Here is a 26,853-nt window from a genome sequence, read left to right as displayed (position 1 = left end):
ATCAAATCACAGGCTCCACACAAATAAAAAGCAACTTAATTTAGGTTTGTTTGGGTTTTTTTGGAGAGAGGAAAATATAAAACATTCCATGGGGCAGGGGTTGGGAACCTACAGGTCAGATGAAATTAAGCAATGGGCTAGATATAGCTCATGGGCCATATGTTACCCACCCCTGCTTTATGGAAGAAAATAGCTAAAACAATAGGAGCCACTGCCTGAAACACACATGCCACATGCAAGGCTAGTCAGGCATCTAAGCTATGTGGGTGGAAGTTTCACTGGGGATTGAATGCAAACTAAGTGCTGGGTATTGCTGGATGGAATTGTGGGGATGTGTGTAAAAAGCAGCTGAGAAAAACACAGAAGGCAGCAAGGAAGCACCAGGGTCACAGGAGCACATCTAGTATGACTGCGTATTGTGAAAAAGCTAAGAGCTTTTGTGTAGTCTCCTAGCTGGAAAGTGTCTTGGAACAGTGAGGAAAAAAAAGTCTCTGGTTTGTTTACAAAGAACATCCAAAGTCCTCCTCATGAAAAGAGAATTGCATCAAAGAAAATACCTGACTCCATCATCAGTTTCTCCTCCTAGTGGAAACAGCCCAGAAGATCCCCAAGGATGGCTAACTACTCAGTATTGCTATCCCTTTTGACCTATATCCAGAGATTTTGGGGAAGTGCTTCAAGCTGTAGACACTGCTGGGCTTCTGCCCTGCCACCACAGGCGGTAAGAAGGAATTGAGGAACAGTTTGGCCTACTCTACCCTTGGTATAGGACAGGGCGGGCAACCATTTTGGCCTGAGAGCCACATCGGCAAATAGAAATTGTATGGCAGGCCATTAACGCTCACAAAATTGGGGTTGGGGTGCAGTTGGGGGTGAGGGCTCTGGGGATGAGGCATTTGGGATGTAGGAGGGGGCTCTGGGCTGGGACAGAGGGGGATCAGGGCTGGGGCAGGGGTGCAGGCTCTGGGGTGGGGATGAGAGGTTTGAGGTGCAGGAGGGTGCTTCATGCTGGGATTGACAGGTTTGGAGAGCAGGAGGGCGATTAGGGCTAGGGTAGAGGGTTGGGGCTGGGGAGAGGGTCGGGGCTGGGGAGAGGGTCAGGGGTGCAGGTTCCGAGCAGCACTTACCTCAAGTGGCTCCCGGAAGCAGTGGCATATCCCTTCTCTGGCTCCTAGATGTGAGGCCCCTGACCCGGTGCCCCAGCTGGAAAGCCAGAGTGGGGCAGAGCCATGTGGTGTGGCTCCCCACCCAGTGCCCCAGCTGGAGCACCGGAGTGGGGTGGTCCCACACCTGGAGCGTTTTAAATGGGCCCATGTTTTAAGCGGAGTGCCAGAGCAGGGCCGAGCTGCATGGTGCAGCCCCTGACCCGACTCCCTGGTAGGAGCTTGCAGGCTGACTTAAAATGGCTGGATCTGGCCCACGAATGTAGTTTGCCCACCCCAGTACAGGAGCATGATGATAGTCAGGGTGCATGCATGACCTCAGTGGCGCTGCTAGCCAAATGATTCCAGTCTTGAGCACATGTGCACCAGAAGTGGAATAGTGCTGAGCTGCTCCTGCAGACTTTCACCCATAGCCTAGCAAATTAACAGTAAAGGTGAGGGGTCTCAGGTACTCCTGCTAATGCTTTTGGGGAAGTCAAATCCAATGCAGAAAAACAGGAAAGAGTAAGTGAAACAGTGAGAAAACTACGATGGACAAAATTGTTCCAGATGCATAATCTGCTCTGGACTTCGTCCTACCTATTCAAAAAACTTTAAAAATAGGCACATCAAGGAGATTTTCTACACCAGTATTGGCAACTTCAGTAGCCATACTCTAAACAAGGCTTCTGCAGCTGAAGTCCGCAGCCCCTGTAACCTTGTCTACACTAAGGGTCTCTATATTGCTAACTAAATATATATATTTTTTTTTTAAGAAACATTCCCTAGTGTCTACCAGGTTTCAGCAAAGCAGTGCTGTTTAGGGATGTAAATGTTGGTCTAAAAAGTTAACCGTTAAACAATTAAATTATATCAATTAACAGTTAACTGAGGTTGCTCCAGCTGGCCTGGCGTGGCAGGGGCTGGGGCCCCTCTGGTGCGGCTGGGACGAGGGCTCCTCCGGCCAGCACAGGGCAGCCAGCGCTGGGGTCGCTCCAGCCAGCACGGGACTGCCAGTGTTAACGCTTAAGATTGATTAACAGTATGCCTAATACTTACTGGTTAACTGATTAACATTTTACATCCCTAGTGCTGTTGGCATCAATCCTACTATTGAGGGCTTGTCTACATGCCCAATGGGACTGTGATTTCTAACATGCTGCATATTGATTGGTATAGTGCGCACCAGCATGGTCTACACAAAGAATCCCTTGTGTGCTTTAACATAGTGCTGTCAGTACATTTAGTGAGCACCAGCATGGTCTACATAGACCAAATTAATATGCCACATTATTGCACTTTAGAAATCAAACTCCCGTAGAGCACATTGCTGCTCTGTCTAGAGAAGCCCTAAGTCGCAATCTTCCATCGGTGTATTTTTCATTCTCTGCAATCCTTCAAGTTCAATTTTATGCTGAAGTCAAAATTTGCTTATCATATATGGTCATTTGTTGTAAGCAGATTTTTTTACATTTAGTATATTTAAAAGATGTAGGAAAGAAAGGTTTTTCTTCCAACTGTACTCAGAGTTCAGTAGCTGTGTGGTAGTTGTCCTATTTTTGTGACCCAGTACTAATACTGTCTTAATTTTTTTTTTTTTACAGCCTTAAATAGATCTCAACTTCTTAGAGGGAGGAGAGTAAGAAACAAAAGTTACTGAGCCAAAACCTCAGAGACTAAGTCACTGAATACTCTGCTCAAGGAGGATTTCAATAATCCTTAACAAACAGTGACCAATACAACTCAACAGGCATGAAAGAGGTTCCTCATTTTACACAGAAGACAGCTTTCTAATCCAGAAATAGGGACTCCAGATAATCTGTTCTTTATCTATTTTTTTTATAATAATGAGTATAAAGGATCTGATTAGGAAAAGGAGGAAGATTGGAGGGTGTGACCATGAGCTACTTGAATTCAGCATATTAAGAAACTGGAGGAAGTGTTAGTTTTTCTGAAAAAATAAAATGGAAGAAGTCAGCAAGTTGAGTGCTTCTCTGTGAAACTACAACACCTGATGCTGAAAGAAAATCCTGAGAACAGGAAGCAATAGTTACAATCGTATCTTTAATTTTCAGCAAAGAGACTGCAAAATGAGTTAACGATAGTCAGAATGGAGGTTTAAGAAGAAGTACTAAGAAGAATGTGTGGCCTTTAATAAATCAGAGGATGAAATGAATGACTTAAAATAGCTGATGTTAAACCCTTGTGAATCTGTCTTCCAGAAAAAGTAGGACAGTGAACAATCTATAAAGAAAGAAAAGGAGTACTGGTGGCACCTTAGAGACTAACCAATTTATCTGAGCATAAGCTTTCGTGAGCTACAGCTCACTTCATCGGATGCTGGTTAGTCTCTAAGGTGCCACAAGTACCCCCTTTTCTTTTTGCGAATACAGACTAACACGGCTGTTACTCTGAAACCTATAAAGAAAGGAAATTCCAGATTATAATCCAATTTAATTTTATCAATAGCTTTTAAACATCTTGGGACTGGAGCACAGCAATTTAGCAGACTGGGACATTTACTTGTAGTGCAGTAAAGGAATTGTTGGGGGAAAAACCCAGCTCGTCCAGGTGACACACATTCTAGAGCAACAGCTATCAAATTTACTGTAGCAATTGTTTTCAAGACAACAAACAAGGGTGGTACTGAAATATTTAATAATAACTAAACATAGAATCATAGAGAGACAGAGAAGGAACCGCAAGGGTCATTTAGTCTAACCCCCTGCCAAAGATGCAGGATTTGTTGTGTCTAAATCATCCAAGACAGATGGCTATCCAAAATATAATATATATTAGAACCCAGGGCAGAAAATATTCAACGAGGGAAAAAAGCAAGGTGATAATTCAGGGAAAATACAAAGGAGATACCTAGGTCACTCCCAGCTTCCCACAAATGAAATAAACAGGAAGTTAAATTCAGAAATCTTGATTCTCCACTGCTTTGCACCTTGCATAATCTATACATCTGTGTGAAGTAAAATATGAACAGACGAAAATTGCTTTTCCTACAATCTGTCTGGCCTGGCCCTTGCAATTGTATCTTCCAAAGGTCAACTTTTCTATCACCTATACTAGTCATCTCAAAACTGCCAGAAGCACTTGAGCTGGAGTCCACAATGGATAGGGAAGGGGGCTGCTGGAAGGGTATCCCTTGGAGAGGCATATGCTCCTGTCTGCCAAACAATCTGAACTGGTTAACACTTAGGATAGATTACAAATCCCATCTATTTTCTCAGGCCATTAGGCAGAGAAAGATGAGGTTTAGAACTGTGGGGAGTGAATCTTTGATCTTTAGCACTCGTTATTTCATCTTGGCTACATAATGGGAGGAAGCTAAAGGATCTGTGAATGTATTCTTTTTTGAATATGGTTTTAATGTCAAAAGGTTCCTGGGAGGTGTTCATGGACAAAATTAAAGTACATAAGCAGGTTGGTATTCTGTTTACTAACTCAATTCAGGTGAAATCTTATTGCCAAAATTCCTTTTTCCACTGCCAGGCCCAAGATGCTGAAAATGCTAAACAAGTGTTTGGATTAGTTGTATTTAAGACATCTTTTTTTTGAAAGAGGGAGGTATTTTCTCCCACACCCTACATCCAAGACTTCTTAACTAGATTACAGAAATAAATACAACAGACAATGAACACGTTTAAATAAAATCTTTATTTGCTTATTTACAATGAAGGCAATGAATCGGCATATTGAAAGTGTGATTTGCTCTCTTTTCTAAGAACATCAAATACATACTCCACTTCGGCTATAAAATATGCAGCCTAGTGAATAAGGCAAAATATTTACATAACACTAGTACTGCAAAAAGCACTTTTAAGATGAATTCACTGTAAGAGTAAGAAGTTACAATTAAAAATCTTTTCTGTAAAGGGTATCAATGCTGGAAAAAAAAGTTAAGTTACAAGTAATTTTTGGTGGAATGTTGCAGATACCACTTTAAAAAGCATCTACGCTGCTCCAGTTTTATTTCTCTATATAAATGCCAAATTGCAAGCATGCAATGCAAATGCAAGTGTGATGGGATAGAAAATAACCCTGGTTTTGTCTGATTTGCAAAAAAAATCCTTAGAACTCTGATATAAATGCCATTATTCTTGATCTGAAGTCTGTAACGTTAGTATCTTCCGTATTACACTAGCTACTTGATTCCTCCTTAGTGAATATCTTACTTTTCCTCCCAGTAAGGAGGCAAATTTGCTACTGAATTTGAACCTAAGCTATAGCAGAGGCATAAAATGACAGTATACTGACAAACAATCTATAAATAGACAACTAGACACCTTTTGTTGGGAAATATCCTACTTTGACATGTTTAAGATTTTTAAGAGAAAGGTATAAGTTTATTGCAGTTCTAAGTACAGAAGTCAGTTTTTCCTTCAACTTATGAAATGCTTTTCCTGTTTGACACTTTGCAAACAGTAATTATTCTTACCAGTATGCATGTTAAGTAGATGTTATTCCCATTTTAAAGACAGAGAAAATGGTGGCAAAATGTAAATTACTTGCCTAGATTTGTGATTAATACACATTTCTGGCTCACAGTCCTGTGCTCAGACCATACCTCTCAAGGAGGCAGCCCAGCAACTCAGTGCTGCCATGCTAAGGATGGCAATTTGCAGTTCTGGGCTCAGTCTCTTACTACGTAGGCCTGTACGGAGAACTTAGTTTTTAAAAGGATGCTTTGGCTGACGCCCAGAGACATTGGTGCTCTGTAATGGGAGAGAGAGTATCTTAAATAAGGAGTTTCAATTGTGTGTTTGTATAGAGGAAGGTGAAGAAGTCAGTACTCCTGCCACACACTACCCATAAATGTATTTGTTCACCACCTCATTGGAGAGATAAGCTTAACATAATAAGTCTCTACAATTCAGTTGCTTAAATTACATTCCTGAAATCAAGTCCCCCAGTTAGCAGTTCTACCTACATCCCAAACATTTGAAGAGCAATAGAGTATTTGTTTACAGATATATCTTCTGTGTTAAGAGACACCAGTTTAATCTCAGTATGACACTGCCCTTTTTATGCTAGGTACTATATAGCTTTCTAAATACTTTAACCCTCTTAAGAAATGGATTCTTAAAATCTGTGCTGGAAATTTAAACTGCATACATGTTTTATATTCAACTGATACACTATATACTCAAATCCATTATAGACTTTTAAACAAATTCAGTATTCAAAACTGAGATTCCAATCACTTACTTTGTTCTGTTTGTGAGACATGCTGCAGTTTGTCCAGCTATTAATAGCCCCTTCAAGAGCAATGGAATACGTCATCATGAAACAATGTGGCAGGAAAACACAGAATAGATTCTTTAGCACACTCAAGTGGAGATGGGTTTAACTTTTATCCAAAGGCTTCTCAGATGTACCATGCCCTGGAATAAGGTAATCCTCATTCTCTTCTGCAACAATAGTGTTATAGATGCCATCAGATATTGTGGTTGTTGTAGGAGTAGTCAGAGGTGTCACAGTGTGTCCAAACCCCTGGTAGTGGCCACTCATGGGTGAAGATGGCATAGAAGCAGCATCAGAAATTGGGTCTTGAGTAGATGAAGACAGTAAACTTGTATGTTCGTTTTGTTCATGATCCTCAGCAAAAAATATTTTCCTTGGTTGGCCCAAAACTGTCCTTCCTAAAGTTGTGCCAAATGAAAAAGTATTATTATTTATTATTTTTATAGCTCAAACAGTGTGCTAGGTGCTTTATAGATATTTAGTACAAAATAGTAAGTGTGCTGTATGACACTGAAGATGGGAGGCTTAAGCCATAGTAGAAAAAACAATCACTTCAGTGAATCAGAACTAAAACATGCCAATAAATATTCATATCCTTATCTCCCACCCCCTCAAAACAACATTTACCCTGAAACAAAGTATAAAAACCAAAATAAAACACACAAACCCTACCCCATCCGAATTTTTATCCCAACAAGGAAGAAGTGCCAAAAACTCTACTAAAGCCTTCAATTGCTATCAAATTCATGTAGAAGTTGCTCAGATATTGCACTGATAGGTAGCAATACAAAACCCTAAGATAAATATTTTATAAAATTGATGCATCAGCCCAGTACTTACCAACATTTCGAACCTGCTCAGATATATCTGCCCTAATATCAGAAATATCCCACATTGCAAGAAAGGAATCAAAGCATGATCCTTCTTCAGCTTCTTGGACATAAGGTTTATAGGAAAAACTGTAATGATGAGCAATAGCAGCAAAGAACATTTCCACACAGATAATAAAATCCTGCAACAAGGAGAGACACTTATTCAGATCTAGTCCTGCAAGAACATCAGCATGACAAAATATGCATTCCTAGATCTCTATTTCCAGTGCAAGACTGGCGGGAACTCCCTCAGCTCTGAAAAACTGATACTTCGGGCACCGATAGCTGCTCCTTGTGAACCAGCAGCATTTCAAGAGCCCACGTGAGTCTGGCAGATTGCTTTGGCAACCAGGCTTACTACAGCCTATTCCAGTTTGGCATTTTGTAGCATTCAATCCCGTATCCTGACTTGCTGGAAGTGGACACTCAGCAATGAATATCTTATGATGAAGTATTCAAAAATGTGTGTATTTTATGTGCAAAAAATCTCAGTTGGGACTGTTTAACTAATCTATCTATCTATATATATCTATAATACACATGACATGTGACAAGGTGCTGAGTGTAACATTCTTCAGCACTCATTCAGGATGACTTGCATTGCTTACTCATAATTAAGGGTACGATTTTGTCACGGAGGTCATGGATGTCACGGAATCCATGACTTCCAGCAACCTCCATGACTTCAGCCTGCAGTGGTTGGAAGCTGCAGAGTCTCCTGCCACCTATGGGGCCAGGGAGCTGTGGGGTACCCCCAGAGCACCAAGGCGCTGGGGACAGCAGAGGGGAACCCCCCACCCTCCGGGGGTGGCAGAGGGGAACCCCTCAGTTCCCAGCCGCTGCGGGGCCCCGCAGCTGTGGGCAACAGGGGTACCCTGCAGCCTCCAGCTCCTGCAGGCAGCTCCTAGCCCCTGCGCAGCTGCCCGCTTCAGGCGATATGGGGACCCACAGATCCCCATTTTGTGAGAGATATTTTTTAGTAAAAGTCACAGACAGGTTATGGTGTCTGTGAATTTTTCTTTTTTGCCCACGACCTAAGTTCCCTGTAAGCTGCATGGCCACGCCACAGCCTATTTAGTACCACGCAGGAGCTCAGGGAATCCACCTGAGGACCCACTGCGGTGGTGGGAAGGGCGCCTCTTCCCCGGACTTGAACCCTGCCATGGCCAGGGTGGCCTGGCCCTGTCACGGGGCGCCCCTCCCCGAATCCAGCCCCAGCCCGGACCTGCGGGGGCTGGGGGAAGGGCGCTTATCCTGCAGCCCCAGCTCCCAAGCTGCCGCAGCAGGGAGAGCTGTCTCTCCCCCTAAGCCCAGGTGCTGCTGTGGGGGGACAGAGCTTGGGGCAGTCCTCTCTCCCTGCCATAATCCTGGAGCACCCTCCTGCATCCAAACCCTTCATCCCCGGCCTCACCCCAGAGCCCGCACCCCAACCCTCTGCCCTAGCCCTGAGGCTCTCATCACTGGTCCCACCCCAGAGCCCACACCCTAAGCCGGACCCCTGACACCCTTGTACCCCAGCCCTCTGCCCCAGCCCTGAGACCACCCCCACTCCATTAATTTTGTTATGTGCGCCAATATGACGGTGATGTGTCACACATCAACTCCATATTGGTGCACGTAACAAAATTCATTCCGCACGTGGATGGGAAAAATTCAAGGGAACGCTGCCCGTGACCTGTCCGTGACTTTTACTAAAAATATCCGTGACAAAATCTTAGCCTTACTCATAATACTATCTGGTGGTAGTAGCAGCAGCAACCTCGTCTCTCTCATTGGAAACATGAGTTTCTATGAATATGCAATCCTGTTTGTAACTTTCATTTGGAAATGCTCTCTTCACCCCTCTACCAGTTTCCTGTAAACAACAGCTGTTTGTACTTACCTGTAGGCCTGTGGCCACGGCTTCCACACTTTGCCATTCCCAGGTGCGTTTTTCAGAAATAACACCAATTTTCACCAGCAGTGCAATAAGTACAGCTTGCCTATAAAGATTATTTATATTATAGTAGCACCTAAAGGCCCCATTATACTAGATACTGTACAAACACATTTGAAAATAGTCCCTGTCCTAAGAACTTACGATCTAAACAGATGAGACAAAGAACAGCGGAAACAGGCATAAAGTAGTACACTTTCACATGGGATCACACAAAAGAACAGTGGAAGAGTCTGGACAAAAACCCCAAGCTTCCCAGAGTCCCAGATTCAGTGCCTCTGCACTAGAGCACACTGCCTCTCATAATAGAAATAGAGCAAGTTATTTGTTAACCTTATGTGACCTAGCACTCATACTGATCTGCTGGCTAGCATACAGAGTCATGCGTAAGGCTTTGAATACAAAATTCTAGTTTTGTAGGTGAATAAGAAGTAACAAATCTTAGTCTCCCACAATACAAAGTTTGCCAAGATACTCAGTATTTCTTTTAAAAGATAACTTTGAATTTCAACAATGGTAGATTTTTATGGTTTAAACATAAGAATGGCCAAACTGGGTCAGACCAATGGTCCATCTAGCCCAGTATCCTGCCTTCCAACACTGGCCAGTGCCAGGTGCTTTGGAGGGAATGAGCAGAACAGGGCAATTATCGAGTGATGCATCCCCTTTTGCCCAGTCCTAGTTTCTGGCAATCAGAGGTTTAGGGGCACCTAGAGCATAAGGTTGCATCCCTGACTGTCTTGGCTGACATCAGTGACCTGAACATTTTCAGCTCTACTGCAATAAGCTCTGGAACAAGCAATACTGATTAAATATTTACTTACCAGAAGGAAACAAAAACTACCATCTTCACACAAAGAAACTTGCCAACAGGCTGGATTGGGTTTAGCTCTTCACGCAGTACTTTATAAAAGAGCACAAGGCAATACATCGCAAACTAGAGGAAAAGAAAAAATTCTTACCTTTTTACAGTTTTTAAATCATTATGTTTACTTTTGCAAGCAGTTATTTTAAAGCAACTGTTTTTATTATGTAAAATATGTTACTTTACAATGCAAGAAAAAAGCTAAACAGATTAGAGTTTTTCTTTTGGGGATTTAAGAACTTCTACTTTGCTTATCATTTTGAAGACTACACTTTTTAGAATTTGTTTAAGAAATGTGTCATATTGACAGTCCTAAAGAGTAAAGTCTTCTATCCAAAGAATAAGATAAAGCACGGGAAGCTGCCACGCAAACCTCATGGTGTTTCATCACCAGTACAAATCTAACATGGATAGACCATCTCTAGTGATACATGGATACAATGCCACACCCATTCAGATGTTGGACTCTGCTGAGAGCGCCAACAAGGCTGTAAATTAATGCCAAATGTGGCAGTTTTTTATGATGTTCACCCAAAACTGGAATGAGTTTTAATTATTTAACTTAAACTGCAAGGAGAAAAAAGTTGCACGACTTGCAGTGACTACGGACAGACTGGACTTGAACCAGTGACCTAGAGGTGAGAGGCTATATATTACCTTACTAAAACACTAAGCCTTTTAGTTCTCTCTCCACCTAACCACAAAGGCAAATTTTGTATATTTTCTACAGAAGTGTTTAATAATGAAGAAATCAAATACTAGAGAATGACATTTTTTCCTTCCATTATGCATGTAGAGGGGATTTAGTAGGCATGGTTTTGAGAAGACTAATAATTACTATTAATATCTTGAATCAGAACAAAAGTTTCAGGTGATACTGACAATATTTTAAAATTGTAATTTTAAAACACCAAAAAGAGACATTCTTGGTACTCACCAGTTGTGACATGTTGTTAAGAATAACCAAGTAAGTCCAGGCATTTTTGAAGCTAAAGTTTCCTTCATCATATACACCAACCAACTCACAGATTCTGGAAGAAAGTTTGATATTAACCATTGTACAAGTGAGCCTCTTTTCTAAAAGTGCTGCTAAACTGGTATCCCATTGATCAGCTGTCAGAATGTAAAACCTATGCTCACTAATACCAGTGCTGAGAGCCTATACAAGAATGGAAGAAATTACAACTTCCAAAAATTTACATAACACAGCAAAGTTTACAGTTGTACTTCTAGAATGGAAAAGGAACTGCGCCTTCGGATCTGGAAAAAAAACCACTCATTCAAGTTTTTTCTGGTGAGCAACAGCAGCTTAAGGCAGCAATTTTCTGGCAGAATTTGTTTCCATTTAAAGAAATTAAACTTCTAGCCATTATGGTTGTGAAGGTAACCTTTCAAATATGAACCAACTTTAAACTGAAGAAGAGTTGTCTGATGCTACTCATATTTTTGCCAAGCATAAGAGCAGCTAAATTGGTAAAAGACATTGAAAAGACTGAGGCTTCCCAAGCTCCCTCACCAAGATCCAAGAACAACAGCAAAAAGAAAATCCCAACATCCTCCTTCTTCCTCGGAGCAGCATATGACGGTGCCCCCCATAAGCCTTTATGGAAATATGCTGATGAATGTATATAGGACATAACTGGAATATGTTTTATGCTACATATGCCACGTAACATATCTCTATAAAGGTTATGATCTACTGACTCTATTCATCCTATTTGTATGCATGTATCATTTTTGAAGGAATACTGGCTGTGTACTGGCTTGATTTTTAAGTAGCCTTTGTAAAGCATTTGGTCAGCTTCTTGAGAAAGGAATGTGCAAATTAAGTGCCCAATTAAGAAGCACTTAAGGGACAATGGATCTTGGGAGGTTCAAATCCACATAAGAAGTCTACATGACATGAGGACTTCAAGCTAGCATGTGAGCTATGGCTGCTACCTGTAAGTTCTGAGTCATGCGACTTGCCCATATGACTCCAAAACTCCATCTTGTAGCTGGACTTTGCATAGGAGAGATGAGGGGGTCTCCACCCACAAGAGAGAGTCTATTTAAGCCTGTGGGAGACCCCTCCATTTTGTCTTCAGCTGGCTAAAGATAGCCTCTCCTCCCCCAAGGATACCTGAAAACAACTGGAACAAAGGACAGTAACTACAGGGGGTGTGAGTGATTGCTGGACCCAGACTAGGAGACTAGTCTCTTAAAAGGAAGCTTACTGGGTGAGGTTTTTATCTGTAGTCAGTTTTCTTAGACATAGACTTGCATGTTCTATTTTATTTTGCTTGGTAATTCACTCTGTTCTGTCTGCTATTACTTGGAACCACTTAAATCCTACTTTCGGTATTTAATAAAATCACTTTTTACTTATTAATTAACCCAGAGTACGTATTAATACTGGGGGGGGGGGGGAGCTGTGCATCTCTCTCTATCAGTGTTATAGAGGGCGAACAATTTATGTGTTTACTCTGTATAAGCTTTATACAGGGTAAAACAGATTTATTTGGGGTTTGGACCCCACTGCGAGTTGGGCATCTGAGTGTTAAAGACAGGAACAGTTCTTAAGTTGCTTTCAATTAAGCCTGCAGCTTTGGGGCACGTGATTCAGACCCTGGGTCTGTGCTGAAGTAGACTGGCATGTCTGGCTCAACAAGACAGGGTGCTAGAGTCCCAAGCTGGCAGGGAAAGCAGGGGCAGAAGTAGTCTTGCCACATCAGTTGGCAGTTCTCAAGGGGGTTTCTGTGATCCAACACATCACAGCAAATTGGTGGAGCTCGGCTTTTCACCTGGCCACTGTCTCAACTATATATTTCATATCTATCTCTGGTCCACAGTAAATTCTTTTGAGCCCTATTACAGGAGGCCTGAACTGAAATACATGTTTACCACCTGCAATGGATATAACCGTATAGAAAGAGTTCCCATTTGTTACCATGTGAAACCTGACATTGACACACTTTATCTGTCCACACACATACAGCTGGTTTAAATAAGGTCTATACAATTCACAAAGGACACAGATATTTGGAAATTACGCAACACTAATAGCAATTACCGTAACTTTAAAGTTAACTCAGTTTTTACAGGTGACATCATTCTGTTATGACTAAGTTTAGAATTTAAAATTATTTCAGTTCTCCAAGAGGGCACACAGTCAAATTGCTTGCATGCATAGTTTAACCCACCTTCAATGACTAACATGTAATCTGATTGAGAAATACTCATTTTTCAAAAAAGCAAGGGGAAGCCTGCCCATCCTTTAAGATTTTTCAATTCAGCGTTTTTATGGGAGATTTTATATGTTTCTTCTTTCTGAATCAGAAGTTAAATACTCATTACCAAAGCTCAGGAAATGGTGAGCAGGGGTCACAAAGAAGTCACAGGTTGATATAGTTAAGTCAGCTTCAGCTCCACTTACAACAGAGCAAAACAAAAAAAGTTATGCTTTTAGATTCCATCAATTCAAATATAAAAACTAACTGTGTAAAAAGTCTTTTCCAGTGTAGCTCAAAGATAATATCCTAAAGACAACATAAATTCTTTATGGGCATACTTACAGAGCAATAATGGTGGTAAGTGGTCTGACAACAGTGTATTGCAGCACGCCTAGTTTACATCTAAATAATAAAACTCTGCAAACAAACACAGAATTCATCACTTAAGAAACATAAGAAAAATCAATTTATGAAAATTCCTTACCTTAGTGTGTTCACTAAATTAAAATTTTACTTCAAGCTAATCTACTTCCAGAATGTTTCAACATTTAGCTCAAATATCATACAACCATTATGCAACAATTCAGAGAATCATGGAAATGTAGGGCTGGAAAGGACATTGAGAAATCATCCAGTCCAGCCCCCTGCACGGTGACAGGCCCAAGTAAACCTAGACCATCCCTGACAGGTGTTTGTCCAACCAGTTTTTAAAAAACTTCCAGTGATGGGGATTCCACAAGCTCCCTTATCTATAGCAGAGCTTAACTAGTTTTTCCTAATATCTAACCTGTATCTCTCTTGCTCCAGACTAAGCCCATCACTTCTTGTCATACCTTCAATGGACACACAGAACAACTGATCATCATCTTCTTTATAACATATTTCAGAACTTATCAGGCGCCTCTCCCCACCCCCAGTCTTCTTTTCTCAAAACTAATCATACTCCTTTCCTTATAGGTCAAGTTTTCTAAACCTTTTATCATTTTTGTTCCTCTCCTCTGGACTCTCTCCAATTTGTCCACATCTTTCCTGAAGTTTGTTCCCCAGATCTCGACAGAGTACTCCAGCTGAGCCCTCACTAGTGCCCAGTGTAGTGGAACAATTACCTCCCCTACCTTTTAAACAGCACTCCTCTTAATGCAGCCCAGAATAATATTAGTCTTTTTCAATGATTTATTAATCATTCAATTTGTGATCCACTGTAACCCATATATCCTTTTCAGCTGTACTAGCACATAGCCAATTATTTTCTCTTTTGTAGATGTGCATCTGAATTTTTCCTTCTGAAGTGAAGTACTTTGCACTTATCTTTACTGAATTTCATCTTGTTGATTTCAGACTAATTCTCCAATTGGTCTGAAATCATTTTGAATTCTAATCCTGTCCTCCAAAGGGCTGGGCAACCCTCCCAGCTTGGTGTCATCTGCAAATTTTATAAACTTACTCTCCAGTCCACTATCCCCGTCATTAATGAAAATATTGAATAGTACCAGACCCAGGACTGACCCCTGTGGGATCCCACTAAATTTGTTATAGAAATGCCCAGTTTGACAGCAAACCATTGATAGCTACTCTTTGAGTATGGTCTTTTTACCAGCTATACACTCACCTTAAGAGTAATTTCATCTAGACCACATTCCCATAGTTTGCTTATGAGAATACCATGTGGGACTGTGTTAAAAGTCTTTCTAAAAATGAAGATAAATTAAAACTACTACTTTTCCCCCATCCACTCGGCCAGTAACCCCTTTAAAGAAGGAAATTACGTTGCTTTGGCATGATTTGTTCTTGACATGCTGGCTACTTCTTATAACACTATTATCTTCTAAGTACTTACAAAGTGATTAATAATTTGTTCCAGTATCTTTCCAGATATCGTAGTTAGACTGACTTGTCTAGGATTCCCTAGGTGAAGACAGGTACTATGTTTTCCTCTCTCTAGTCTTTTGGGACCTCACTCATCCTCAAGTAACTCTCAAAGTTAATTGCTACAGGTTCTGAGACTGCTTCAGCTATTTCCTTAAAGTACCATCAGATGAATTTCATCAGGCCCAGCCGACCTGAATACATTCTAACTTACCTAAATATTCTTTCACCTGTTCTTTCTCTATTTTGACTCGTATTCCTTCCCCCTTGTCATTAAAGTTAATTGTGCTGAGTGGTCACCAATTAACCTTTTTAGTGAAGACTGAAGCAAGAGGCATTAAACACCTTAGCTGTCTTCATACCACCAGTTATTAGCTCTCCTTCCCTGCTAAGCAGAGGACCAACACTTTCCTTTGTGTTTCTCTTACTCCTAATGAATTTAAAGAAGGTCTTTTATTGCCTTTTACGTCCCTTACTTTTTGGGTTTTAGCCTGATTTTGTACCGACATGCTTGTGCTATACTTTTGTACTCTTCCTTAGCAATCTGTCCTGATTTCCACTTCTTTTAGGATTCCTTTTGGATTTTTCAGGTCCTAATGGAGCCATATTGGCCTCTTACTGGTATTCCTACCTTTCCTTCGCATCAGGATAGTTTGCAATTTTGCCTTTAATTCTGTCTCCTTCTGGAACTGCCAAGTCTCCTGAACAACTTTTCCCGTAGATTTTCTTCCCTTATCTCTCAGTTCTCCGAGTTTTCACGATCACTTTCACCCAAATTGTGTCCCACCTTCAGATTTGCTACCAATTCTTCCCTATTGTGCCAGAATCCAGTCTAAAATGGCTGTCCCCCTAGTTACCTCCGCCACTTTCTGGAACAAAAAATTGTCCCGATTACGTTCCAAGAACTTATTAAAAATTTTCTATTTTGCCCTATTACTTTTTCAATGGATGTCTGGGTAGTTAGAGTCCCCCATTACTATCAGGCCCTAATGTTTTGGATATTTCTGTTATTTGTTCTAGAAATGCCTCATCACCTCCTCTTCCTGATCTGGTGATCTATAGTAGACCTGTACCATGATGTCACCCTATTTTTTAGCCCCTTTTATCTTTATCCAGAGACTCTCAACGGGTCTGCCTCCCACCTCCCTCTGGATCTCAGAACAAATGTATATATCTTTGATGTATAATCCAACACCTCCTCTCATTTTACCCTGCCTGTCTTTTCTGAAAAAGTTATACCTCTCTACACCAATATTCCAGTCATGAGATTTATCCCACCATGTCTCTGTGATGCCATTATACATTACACAATGGTGGTAGCTCTCAACCTTTCCAGACTACTGTACCCCTTTCACGAGTCTGATTTGTCTTGTGTACCCCAAGTTTCACCTCACTTAAAAACTTGTAAAATCAGACATAAAAATACAAAAAAGTGTCACAGCTCACTATTACTGAAAAAATTGCTTACTTCCTCATTTTTACCATATAATTAAAATAAAATAATGTAAATAATTTAAAATAAAATAAATCAATTGGAATATAAATACTGGTCTTACATTTCATGTACCGTAAACAAATCAGTATAAACAATTCATTGTCTATAAAATTTTGGTTTGTATTGACTTCTCTAGTGCTTTTTATGTACACTGTTGTAAAACTAGGCAAATATCTAGATGTGTTGATGTACCCCCGGAAGACTTCTGATTATCCCCAGGAGTACATGTACCCCTGGTTGAGAACCACTGCACTATGGAATATAGACAGGCAGATTGTTCTGTAGGGTAAAACAAAACACTGACATATAGAAAGAAATATTTAATGCTTCCTTTCCATCAGCCACAAAAAACCTATTACACAGCACAATAGAGTTCTATTCCCGATGTGTTTTAGGATACATTCACTAACATAACAAAACATTTGCTTAGTCATAAAACAAGGTCATTCTGAAAAACTCATGATATTCCAGCTTATCAAAATATCAAACAGGAGAAGGAGGGCACATTATTCATCAGATGAAGCAACTAGAAACATGATCAGTTAGTGGGCCAAATCCTGCTCATCTTACTCACATTAGTTGCTGAAGTGAAGTCAATGGAGCTACACTGCATGAGTAAGTCTACAGTAACAGGATTTGGCCCCTGCTCTAGGGTACTGCTGGAAAATAGTGTGCCCCAAAAAGAGGCAAATTCAAGAGAAGCACCTGTTCTCCATGATGAATGTTGCTTTCATACCTATTTTTGGAAAATAAGGAAGTCTCTTTCAGTATCATATAAGTTAATTAGTTTATCATCTAAAAACATCTAATTCTGTAATTTTTACAGCTAATTGAAAAGACTTTCCACAACCAGCTCAGAAGTGGTAAACCAAACCCTCTGTACTGTGTGCATATTATAATTGACTTAGCCAGGTAGCATCAACTATAGTACTAAATATGAGCAACAGTATCTTCTGTATCAAAGTACACAGTATTAAACATTCAAGATATTATTAATATAAAGATACTATAATATACTTACTCTCCCATAGCCCATGATGGACAACAACAAAGGGGAGGTAGATGTCTCTGCTGATCTTTGGCTTCTATGATTAATACCAGATTTGGATACCGGTTGGTTAAATAATTTGAAAGGAATACCATAAAATTGTAGATGACGTACGCTTCATAGCATTCTCTACAGGTATCCACATATATTGCAATGTTGGGATATTTCAAAGCTATCCACTATAAGAAAACATGGAGACATTAAAAAGTTGCATTCAAATAAAACAAATGAATCCAAGTATAGAATGAATACTTTTCATATAAATTACTTTTATGGACAGTATCCCTGGCATACCCAAAGACACTACCATATGCTATGCACAGGTATTTAAGGTTGCAGAAAATTATATAAACAACAGTATGCCAAAGTAATTGAAAACTGTGTATTATATAAGGGAGGCACTTCTTCATTCCACAAACGGCCACTAATTGGCTAGACAATACTGGAACCCTACCGTTGTTGCCTAACACCTTGGTCAGAGCTTAGAATTTCCTGTCTAGTGGACACGTGGTCTGAGAGCCCCACAATATGGATTTATTCTCCCATGGGCTTTGTGAGAAATAGCATTATCGCCATTTTACATATGGGAAACCGAGGGACAGATCAAGTAGCTTGCCTAAGGTCACACAGGGAAAGAGTTAGAACATTGAACTGAACCCAGATCTGAGTCCCAGTCCAGCGATTTAATCACAAAAGCATCCTTCTTTTTCAAAGGAGCTAAAATAGATTATGAAGTGCAGAGAATTAAGGCCAACCAGTGAGAGTCTGAAACAGAACTTGTGACATCCCAATTCCCATTCTTTTTCTCATTGCCCAACAGTAAGCAGTAGCAGGCTCCCTTTTGCCAGGCATGACATTCCCCCAAACATTTGGAAAGAAGTCCCAATTGTTCTACAGTACTAGAGGACTTAGAAGCTGTATGTATGCATTCTAGTGTAGCCTACTTCACTGTTTTAGGAAGTTCTATAGACCAGTAGCATTTTTTAATATATGAACAAAGTTCAGTTTTCAGAGGTTCACAGCTCTTTCAAAAAAAAAAAAAAAAAAACAATTTCCCCTAATGTACCCAAGCACTTTGCAGTGATAGCTATTTCCATGAAAATTTCAACTGTCTACTCCCCTGTTCCAGGGATGAAGCTCTTAAAAAAGTTGCAAGTTTTTAATGTAAAAAGCATGTTTCACACAGAAACCGCATAACTCCACATTAAAGATTTTTGTTTAATGTAAGTAAGAAATCTTACTTTCAGATAGACTCCAAGACAAAGTTTCAGAAATGTATAAGCAACCAAAGACAGAGGATTAGATCAGAAATTATGCAACTGTATCTTAGAGGGAGCCATACTTATGAACTTATTTGGTTTTTTTCCCCCCAATTTTGCCACCCACTTGGCTGCCAGCCTCTGTGCTTCAGTTAGACCATCCATAATGTGGGTATAAAGTTTTAAAATATGGTAGTCACATTTCTAAAAAGATACTACCTTTTACACAGCTGAAACATATTTGTAGCAGACAAGTCATGTAACAACGTGAGCTATAACAACAGTATTTGTTTAAATAACTAATAACTTCCATTAGGTTCTGCCTTCCTGCTCTTTGCAGATATAAGCTATCTGAAATATTCATGTTTGGACTGAAGTTTTCTAAACTTGGTCTCTAGCCAAAGGCAAATTTTTTGTAGAAGTCTGAGCAAAATCCCCTTCAGTTAAAGAGGGGGAAGAGACAACTTCTCATTCAAAAAACCCACACGTCTAATTTTTTTGTGTATCGAAAACACTGAAGAAACTTGACAAGAACACAGTCCTCACAGAAGAATATGATATTTGTGATTTTATGCAAGGCAAAAATCTACAGTAATTTTCCTCTACCACCTCCTTTTCATGCTATTCCTCTTCTCAGAATGTCCCTGCTAGCCTCTATTGCTGTTCCCTCCCTCCTCAGCCAGCTAGCTCCTTTGCTTGGTCACTCCACATTCCTCTCTTGAAAAGAGATTAAGAAATGGAAGAATTAAGTTCTTTGACTGCAACACGATGTACTACCAGGGTGGATCTAGAATAGCTATTGTGACCCTGTAGTATCTGAAAGGGATTTGGAATGTTGCTTGGCTCTGCTAACAGAAACGGTGTATTGTTCAATATACTTATTGGGAACCAAAGGAGTGCACTCATGAAGACTGGCTCTGCTAAAAGAGGCTGACACGTGCGATTCTGCTGTGTCCAATACCATGATCGGATGGCTTAGGATCCTTTGGTACTGATGGTTTTGTTTTCACTCCAGGAATGGAGAACAGAACTTTCAGTGGGATCTTAGGCTACTCTTTTTATTCTCCAAGGTGAAAGGAGCCAAGGAAAACCTTATAGTATTTACAAATTCTGAGTATCTGGAACCAGGTTAAGCTGCTAGAGCCTCCTAGACCAGCAAGATTTGGGGCTCAATTTAGCACTCCTTGTGAGCTCTTGGAGTGAAGGTGCTGCAGATTGCATGCTGCAAAAGGTACTATTTTTCCTCCAAACATGCCAGACACTTCATATGGGTGTTCAGATTGGGAAATACAGCATGACAAGAAGCACCCCTCTTGAATCCAGGCCTTCTCTCTCTTTTGGATCTGTGAACTCATATCAAGATGCACGAACTAATAAAGCTTAAAAGAAATACCTTTATAAATAAAAAACAAAAATCCTACCAAAAATTACGAATCCTGACTTATTAATAAATATAACTAAGGCACAGCATCTCTGACGAGGCTGGAGAGGTTCCTGGACCGTCTGGTACTGCAGTTGAAAGGAACCGAGGACACAGCACCATTACCCTTTTACAACCTTGCCCTCAGAAAGTTCAGGAACGGTGAGGAGAAGGCTAGGAGGCTACATGAGAGTGCTCCAGCAGTCACTGCTAGAAGAAGGTTCCACCACCAGACTGCATTGCTGGCACACTCCATGAGTAGGAACGTGCAGAGGCCATTTGAAGAACTGTCAGGTTTATAGCCATGATTTCACATTAGCATTGTTTCTGTGAAGTGTTACACTGGTTTCCATTTCCCCCAGAGCAAGCAAAATACACTAGTTCAGTGACTCCAAACTAGAGACTAGAAAGAATACACTTACACTGTCTAAACTGTAAATCGGCACCATCCATAGAATCCTGTATTGATGACAAAAGAACATCTGAGATTACTGCAAGTATTTTCATCACCAGGAATGAAATGTAATATTAGCAGCAAAGAATATGTAAAGTGTTACCTTATTATTGGTTTCTGTAATTCAGGTTGAGTATAATGAACTAAGTGTTGCAATATATCCCAGAGAGAAATTGGTATAGTCATCAGTAGAAAAATTCCAGCAATAAACCATGCCTTGGTATGAATTCCAACCTTAGAAGGGAGGGAAGTAAGAACAGCATAAATAGAAAAAATGTAATGTTAATTTACTGTACCTGTATCGCTACCATTTTAATCAGTTTTTGAAGTTTTTTTTTAAATGGGAGTAGCCTCTTACATGATACAGCAGGATTACGCACTGAACATATAAAATAAAGTGTGAAGAGCGGGAATTCCGCAAACATCCGTGAGAGTGAAACTGGTGTGTTTAAGTGTTTAAAAGTGTTGACCATCAGGAAATAAGAATTACCAAAATAAATCAGAGCATCAACATTGATAAATGGGAGAAACAAAACCAAAGATAGAAATATTGATAGTTCAGTTATGAGACTAATCCAGGGAGTGATCCCACATTAAGTTTCCTTTAGTTCTTCTTCTCATACAGTAGGGGATGCCAACCAACCAAAAGAAACTTAACTTTATAATAAATTAAAGTTGTTAATAAAATAATGGAAGGAAATTAAAATGAATATGGGAAATATGGTTGAAACTATCAGAGAAAGTAGATGTATTACACAATGTAAAAGGTAAATTAATGATACAATATGTTGATTATATAAAAATATTTAACAAAAATAAATTCAAAAACTATCAAAAAATAAAAATTAGCATAAAAATTCATTGAAAATTTGAGGAAACAATACCACAAAGCAAGTGTATGTTCAACAAAGAACTACAACTAAATAACAATATTATTCTATTTCATTTATGACATGTCACTTTAAGGAATCAATTAAAAGAGCACAGTAGTCAACTGAGGTAGACAACCCTCCAAATCTTTAATGTAATTTAACAACCATACTTAATTAATGAGTATAGTATGATAAATATAGATTAATATGGGGGCACCAGAGTCATAGACTTTGTGGATGCAACTTCACTTCATACCACTAGGTTTCTATACACTAGTGGTTTTCAACTTTTTTCATTTGCAGACCCCTAAAAAATTTCAAATGGAGGTGCAGACTTCTTTGGAAACCTTAGACATAGGGAGCCCTGGCCCACAAGTTGAAAATCACTTCCATACACTAATGCAGTTGAGCTTTACTAGATCGTTAAACTGAGTCAAAGGGATTCAATAAAACTAAAAGCCAAAACCAAACAAGCTTAGTATGGCCAAGTGGTAACTTTTGAGAACGCTTTTAGAAAAGCACTTTTAACATTGCCTGTGAGATTGAAGAGAACAGCTTTAAATCAGGTGGTCACTCTAAGCTTAATGCTAACATTTTAGTGCACACACATCTAATTATTGTTTCAATAATAGCCACAGGATGTATATATATTGAATAGAAGAGCCTCAATATCATAAAGGTTGTGCAGGGTTAGTTAGCAGGTGTTAAAGGTTTGAAGTTACTGTCCAATGCAATGGTATAAAGCTGAAGCTTAAGTCAAGCAAGGTGAGGTGTGCTTAAGACGCATGGTGGGATGAGACAATGCAGTCCCAGGAATATATAGAGAGGAAGATAACATTTCTGAGAGAAGCTTTTACGTGTGAACACAGAATGGTCAAATTTAAAATGCAAAAAGAAATACTGAAATGCAGCTTGCTCTCAGAGCTTGGGTAGAACAAGGAAATTTGAGTTATAATCTAAGAAGGAACACAGCTGTCTGACTAGTGAGAACTCACACTTTAGAATGAATTCTGATAGGTAGGAACACTTATAAACAAGATAAATAGAGAAGAAAGAATTTCATGATCTGGAAAACAGATAAGGTTGAAATAAGGTAGAAATTATGAGAAGTTATTTTCTCTCACACACACAGCATAAACAGCAGGCAGTGAAAGTGGAGGAAAAAATGGAGATTACTTGTCTCTTACTCACTTAGGAATGGTCTAAACCAGTGCTTCTCAAGCTATCTGATGTGGGGGACCAGCAATTTTTTTTCCAACTTGCACGCAGACCGGCAGCCGATGGCTCGCGGACTGGCACCGGTCCGCGGACCACCACTTTGAGTAGCACTGGTCTAAACTACAGTTAGGTCAACATCAGACATATGTCAGCGTCTACATTACAGCCTTCCTCCCACCAATATAAGCGCTGCACTACACCAGCATAACTCCACCTCCATGAGAGGCATAAGGCTTATGTCCCTATAGTTAGGAGGACATAGTGTCTGTGTAGACTGCCTCCCTTTACATCAGCTGTTGGTTCTCTTGTCAATTTCATTGCAGGAGCTGTGAAATTAACAAGGAAGCTGGGCAGCTAGAGCCCAGCTGAACCCTGCTCCAGGCTGGGAGTGAGAATGGACCCCACTCCCAGCTCGGAGTTGGGGGCAAGAAGCCCTGGTGGCACCCCAACCCCTGGCTCCTAGCTGGGAACAGGCAGCCCCAGAACCTTTGGGCCCAGCTCCCAGCTGGGAGCCAAGGCAGAAGCCCCAGTGCCCATCCTCAGCTGGGAGTTGAACAGCCTTGTCAATTTCAAAAAGAGGGAGCAGGGTAGAAGAGCCAAGAAGCCGGTGCAGCTGGACCCCACTCCCCAGGGGTAAGAAGCCCAGGGTGGCTTCCCTCAGCTCCTGGCAGGGAATGGAGAGGGGAGAAGCCCTGGTCTCCCAGCCCTGCTGGCAGCTCCCAGCTGGGAGCCTGGCTGGCCCACAGGCTCCCAGCGGGCTGCCCCCCGCTTTGGCTTCAACAGAAATCAGTCTTTATTAAAGTGTATTTCTAGTTTAAATTAACGGTTTTTATTTTTATACATATATACAATATATGTTTTGTTAAAAAAGTTGACTTTTTAAATAATTGATTTGATTCGACTATTAAACTAGTATAAAGGCTTTGAAACTTGTTAAGCATGTTGCACCGACAGACTCCCATCCATGCTTGAGTGGCAAATGACATCACTTTTAAAGGGAAACAGTCAACGTAATCACTTATGCCTGAATGTTTAACCCACTATTGTTAAAATACCTAAGAATATTGATCCTGAAGGGGAATAAAAATCTTTTTTTCCATTGTTTACTTTGTGCTTTTATCAGCACTTGAATACACTCAGTTTTCAGTTTCCATTCATTCGCTACTGTTTTTGTTATCTTTAAAGCCACAAAAATTGGCATAGCCTCAAGAGAAAGGAGTAACTTTAATTTTTTTTTTTACTTAGCAGATTTTGAGTGTGTCCTTTCAAGTAAGTTGATACTAGCACCAGGCAGAGAAATTTCCGACTTCTAAGAGACCTGGACTTCATAGTTAATGGGCTTTACATTGAGAACTTTCCATTAACTTTTCTGATGTCACTATCTTTTTATGACATCACTCAAACTATAAGTCTACAGACAGGGTTTATAAATAAGATTTTATATTTATGAAGGCAACGTTAGGTTTAACTACAAGGAGTAAATAAGAGGAAATGAGCCTCAAGATGATTGTTTTGAACAAGATATTAGATTTGTCACTGGAACAAATGTAAGACTGAAATAGGAGACCTGTTGCCAAGATGCTCAGCGTGTGTCCCTGTGGACAGGAAAGCGACAGGATATTACACACGCACTTTTACTCGTGACAGCTGAAGGTGTGAACGTTAATTTTGTTTTCAAAGCCTAGCGCTCGTGCTGATGCCAGCCTACCAAAGGGGGAAGCCCATCGGCGTGTACGCAGACCAGACGAGCCCACGCTACGGCTACAGCCTTGTTTATGTCTTGCCCGGAGCCATGCCGCGGTGCTGCCACTCTCTCCCGGCCCAGCCAGGCCCCGCACACGCACACCCCGGCCCCTCGGTTCTCCGGGGGGAGGGAGGCAGCGAGGGCCGCTTACCTCCAGTTTCTGCAGCTCCCACACGCACAAGGGAACCGCCACCAGCAGCCCCACAACGTAGAGAACAACGACCAGCGGCCGGATCCACCTCCGCCAGTTGCCGCAGGTGCACGGCATGGTCCCGGCAGCGAGCGGGGCGCGGCGCCTCCCGGCCTCCACCCACCCCCGGCCCGGACGCGGCGGGCTCAGGTGCTGGGAGCCGGCTTGGAGCGCGCGAGAGACGGGGACAGCACCGGCCGAGACTCGTCGGGCGGGCGGCCCATCTCACCGCCCCCTGCGGGGCGCAGCCCGGACCTGTCCCGCCTCCTCCTCACTCAGGACCTCGGCTCCAAGCAACCCCTAGCACCACTTCCGCCCCGCCGCCTAACCACACTTCCGGCTTCTCGCTCAACCACGTCACAGCCCAGCGCTGATTGGCTGCCTTGCGGCGTACCTTTCTCTAGCCCGCCCTTCGGGTTCTCTGATTGGGCAGCACGGACGTCAGTCTCTGGGATGGAGGGGTTCTATTGATCCAGGAATCAGTGATTTGTTTATACGTGCTTTTACCCTCCCTCCACGCTGGTCTCTCCCACCTGCTTTCCCCCCTATCACTCCAGAGCAATGGTCTCTCCTAGCGCCTCCCAGTCGCAGACCTGGAGTATTGCTCTCGGGTCGTTGCTCGGGCAGCGCCTGCCCCAGGGGGCCCCTGCTCCCCCCGGGCGCTGCCAGCGCACGCTCAGAGCCGGGCATCCGCCAGCAGCAGGGCCGGCTCTCGGGGTGACTTGTTAAGTGAGAAGCCGGGGATGCTTCAGCGCTAGAGGTGATGGTGGCCGCTCCCTCCGGGATGGTGCTTGGTCTCTACAGCCTGTTCGGGGTTAAATCCCTTGTGCTCGCTTACTGGCCAGTTCAGTAGTAGGGAGGTGCCGCTATGGGCACCTGTTTTTGTGTTTTTGCTTTTTGTTTTTCAACATTCTTACATTGTTTAAAAGAAAGTGGGCTGGTTTCAGTCCTCTTATTAAAAGACAGGCTCAAATCACCATTGCCCCGCACTGTAGACAGCCATAAAAGCCTTGGCTAGATGAGGGTAGAGCAGTATGGTGTTAGATTGTGTTAGCCAACTAACAGCTTCTAGCCCTCTGGTCAAGAGGGCAAGGTACTTAAAACACGTGCTAAACTGGTGGGGTTAAATGCTAAACTCCTGCCAGATTTTAATTTGAGCAGTGCAGCATGTTAAGGGAGGCAGGCTTTATTTACCTTTGACTTTTCTAGAAGGTGGTAGCTAACACCAGCTAACCTTTCAGCCTTTTATTCTAAATTAGATAATGTTTAAACTACTACAAAAGGTACTGGGTAAGCAAATTGGGGGCTAAATTTTTTTATCGTTATTGGTAATTTGTGGACATGTGTTTTCCTGCATCACAGAGAGCAGGAGCTGGGAAAGCGCTAAGGGATTAATCCTGCAAGTATTTACCCACATAAATACTTCCACTCAAGCTACATATGTAAGGATTGGTTGGATTTGACCCTAGCTTAGCATTGTGCAAATTGTGTTTCCGAACACTCATGTTCCCCTGGCATTTAGGCATTCAGGGAGAGAATTTCATTTCACAACATAACATGGCAGCAGGAAAACCAGAAACTTGTCAGACTGCTTAGCCAGAGGGCAAGCTAATAATATGGAGAACTGGCTGCATCTGTAATATTCATTCCATGCATCTGAAGAAGTGGGATTTTTACCCATGAAAGCTTATGCTCAGATAAATCTGTTAGTCTTTAAGGTGCCACTGTTGTTTTTGTGGATACAGACTAACACAGCTGCTCCCTGATACTTGGCTGTGCTCTGTTTTCCTCCCACCACCCTAGATTTAAGGAACAAAGCAACCTAAAATACCAAAGATTACATCTCAATAATTTACACAGGTTTCCTAACGTGAAGAGAGGAAAGAGAAGAGAGGGGTTGAGGCCTGAGGCAGGAGCCATTGCTGTTGAGGATGGAAGGAGAAAGGGGTGGTAAGTGGCAGTAAGGGGCTTCCACACAGATGACTCTTCCTGTATGCCTCCCCCACA

The 26,853-nt window shown here is 41.4% G+C and overlaps 1 protein-coding gene and 1 long non-coding RNA gene across 4 annotated transcripts; both read right to left on the bottom strand.

The window, feature by feature from the left end:
- Positions 1-2,653: 2,653 nt before the first annotated feature.
- On the bottom strand, positions 2,654-4,055 carry LOC122465649. The gene is made up of 2 exons (XR_006290640.1): positions 3,561-4,055; positions 2,654-3,386 (listed from the first exon to the last, which is right to left on the bottom strand). It is a non-coding gene; the product is annotated as an uncharacterized LOC122465649 (long non-coding RNA).
- Positions 4,056-4,789: 734 nt separating this feature from the next.
- TMEM184C (transmembrane protein 184C) lies at positions 4,790-25,205 on the bottom strand. 3 transcript variants are annotated; one of them, XM_007055714.4, is made up of 10 exons: positions 24,808-25,205; positions 20,926-21,056; positions 20,791-20,827; positions 17,663-17,868; positions 13,623-13,697; positions 11,006-11,099; positions 10,028-10,140; positions 9,150-9,249; positions 7,236-7,407; positions 4,790-6,793 (listed from the first exon to the last, which is right to left on the bottom strand). In XM_007055714.4, exons 1-10 carry the CDS (start codon positions 24,922-24,924, stop codon positions 6,498-6,500), a joined length of 1,341 nt encoding a protein of 446 aa, XP_007055776.1. In that variant the 5' UTR covers positions 24,925-25,205; the 3' UTR covers positions 4,790-6,497. The 3 variants fall into 3 exon arrangements, with proteins under 3 accessions (XP_007055776.1, XP_037753296.1, XP_043401723.1); XM_037897368.2 differs by lacking the exon at positions 13,623-13,697 and having other exon boundaries at positions 24,808-25,186; XM_043545788.1 differs by lacking the exons at positions 20,791-20,827; positions 20,926-21,056; positions 24,808-25,205 and adding an exon at positions 19,831-20,728.
- Between the last annotated feature and the right edge of the window lie 1,648 nt (positions 25,206-26,853).

The sequence above is a fragment of the Chelonia mydas genome, chromosome 4, assembly GCF_015237465.2.
Source record: "Chelonia mydas isolate rCheMyd1 chromosome 4, rCheMyd1.pri.v2, whole genome shotgun sequence".
In the NCBI taxonomy this organism is placed as follows: Eukaryota; Metazoa; Chordata; order Testudines; family Cheloniidae; genus Chelonia; species Chelonia mydas.
This window is presented reverse-complemented; position numbering and strand designations above follow the sequence as displayed.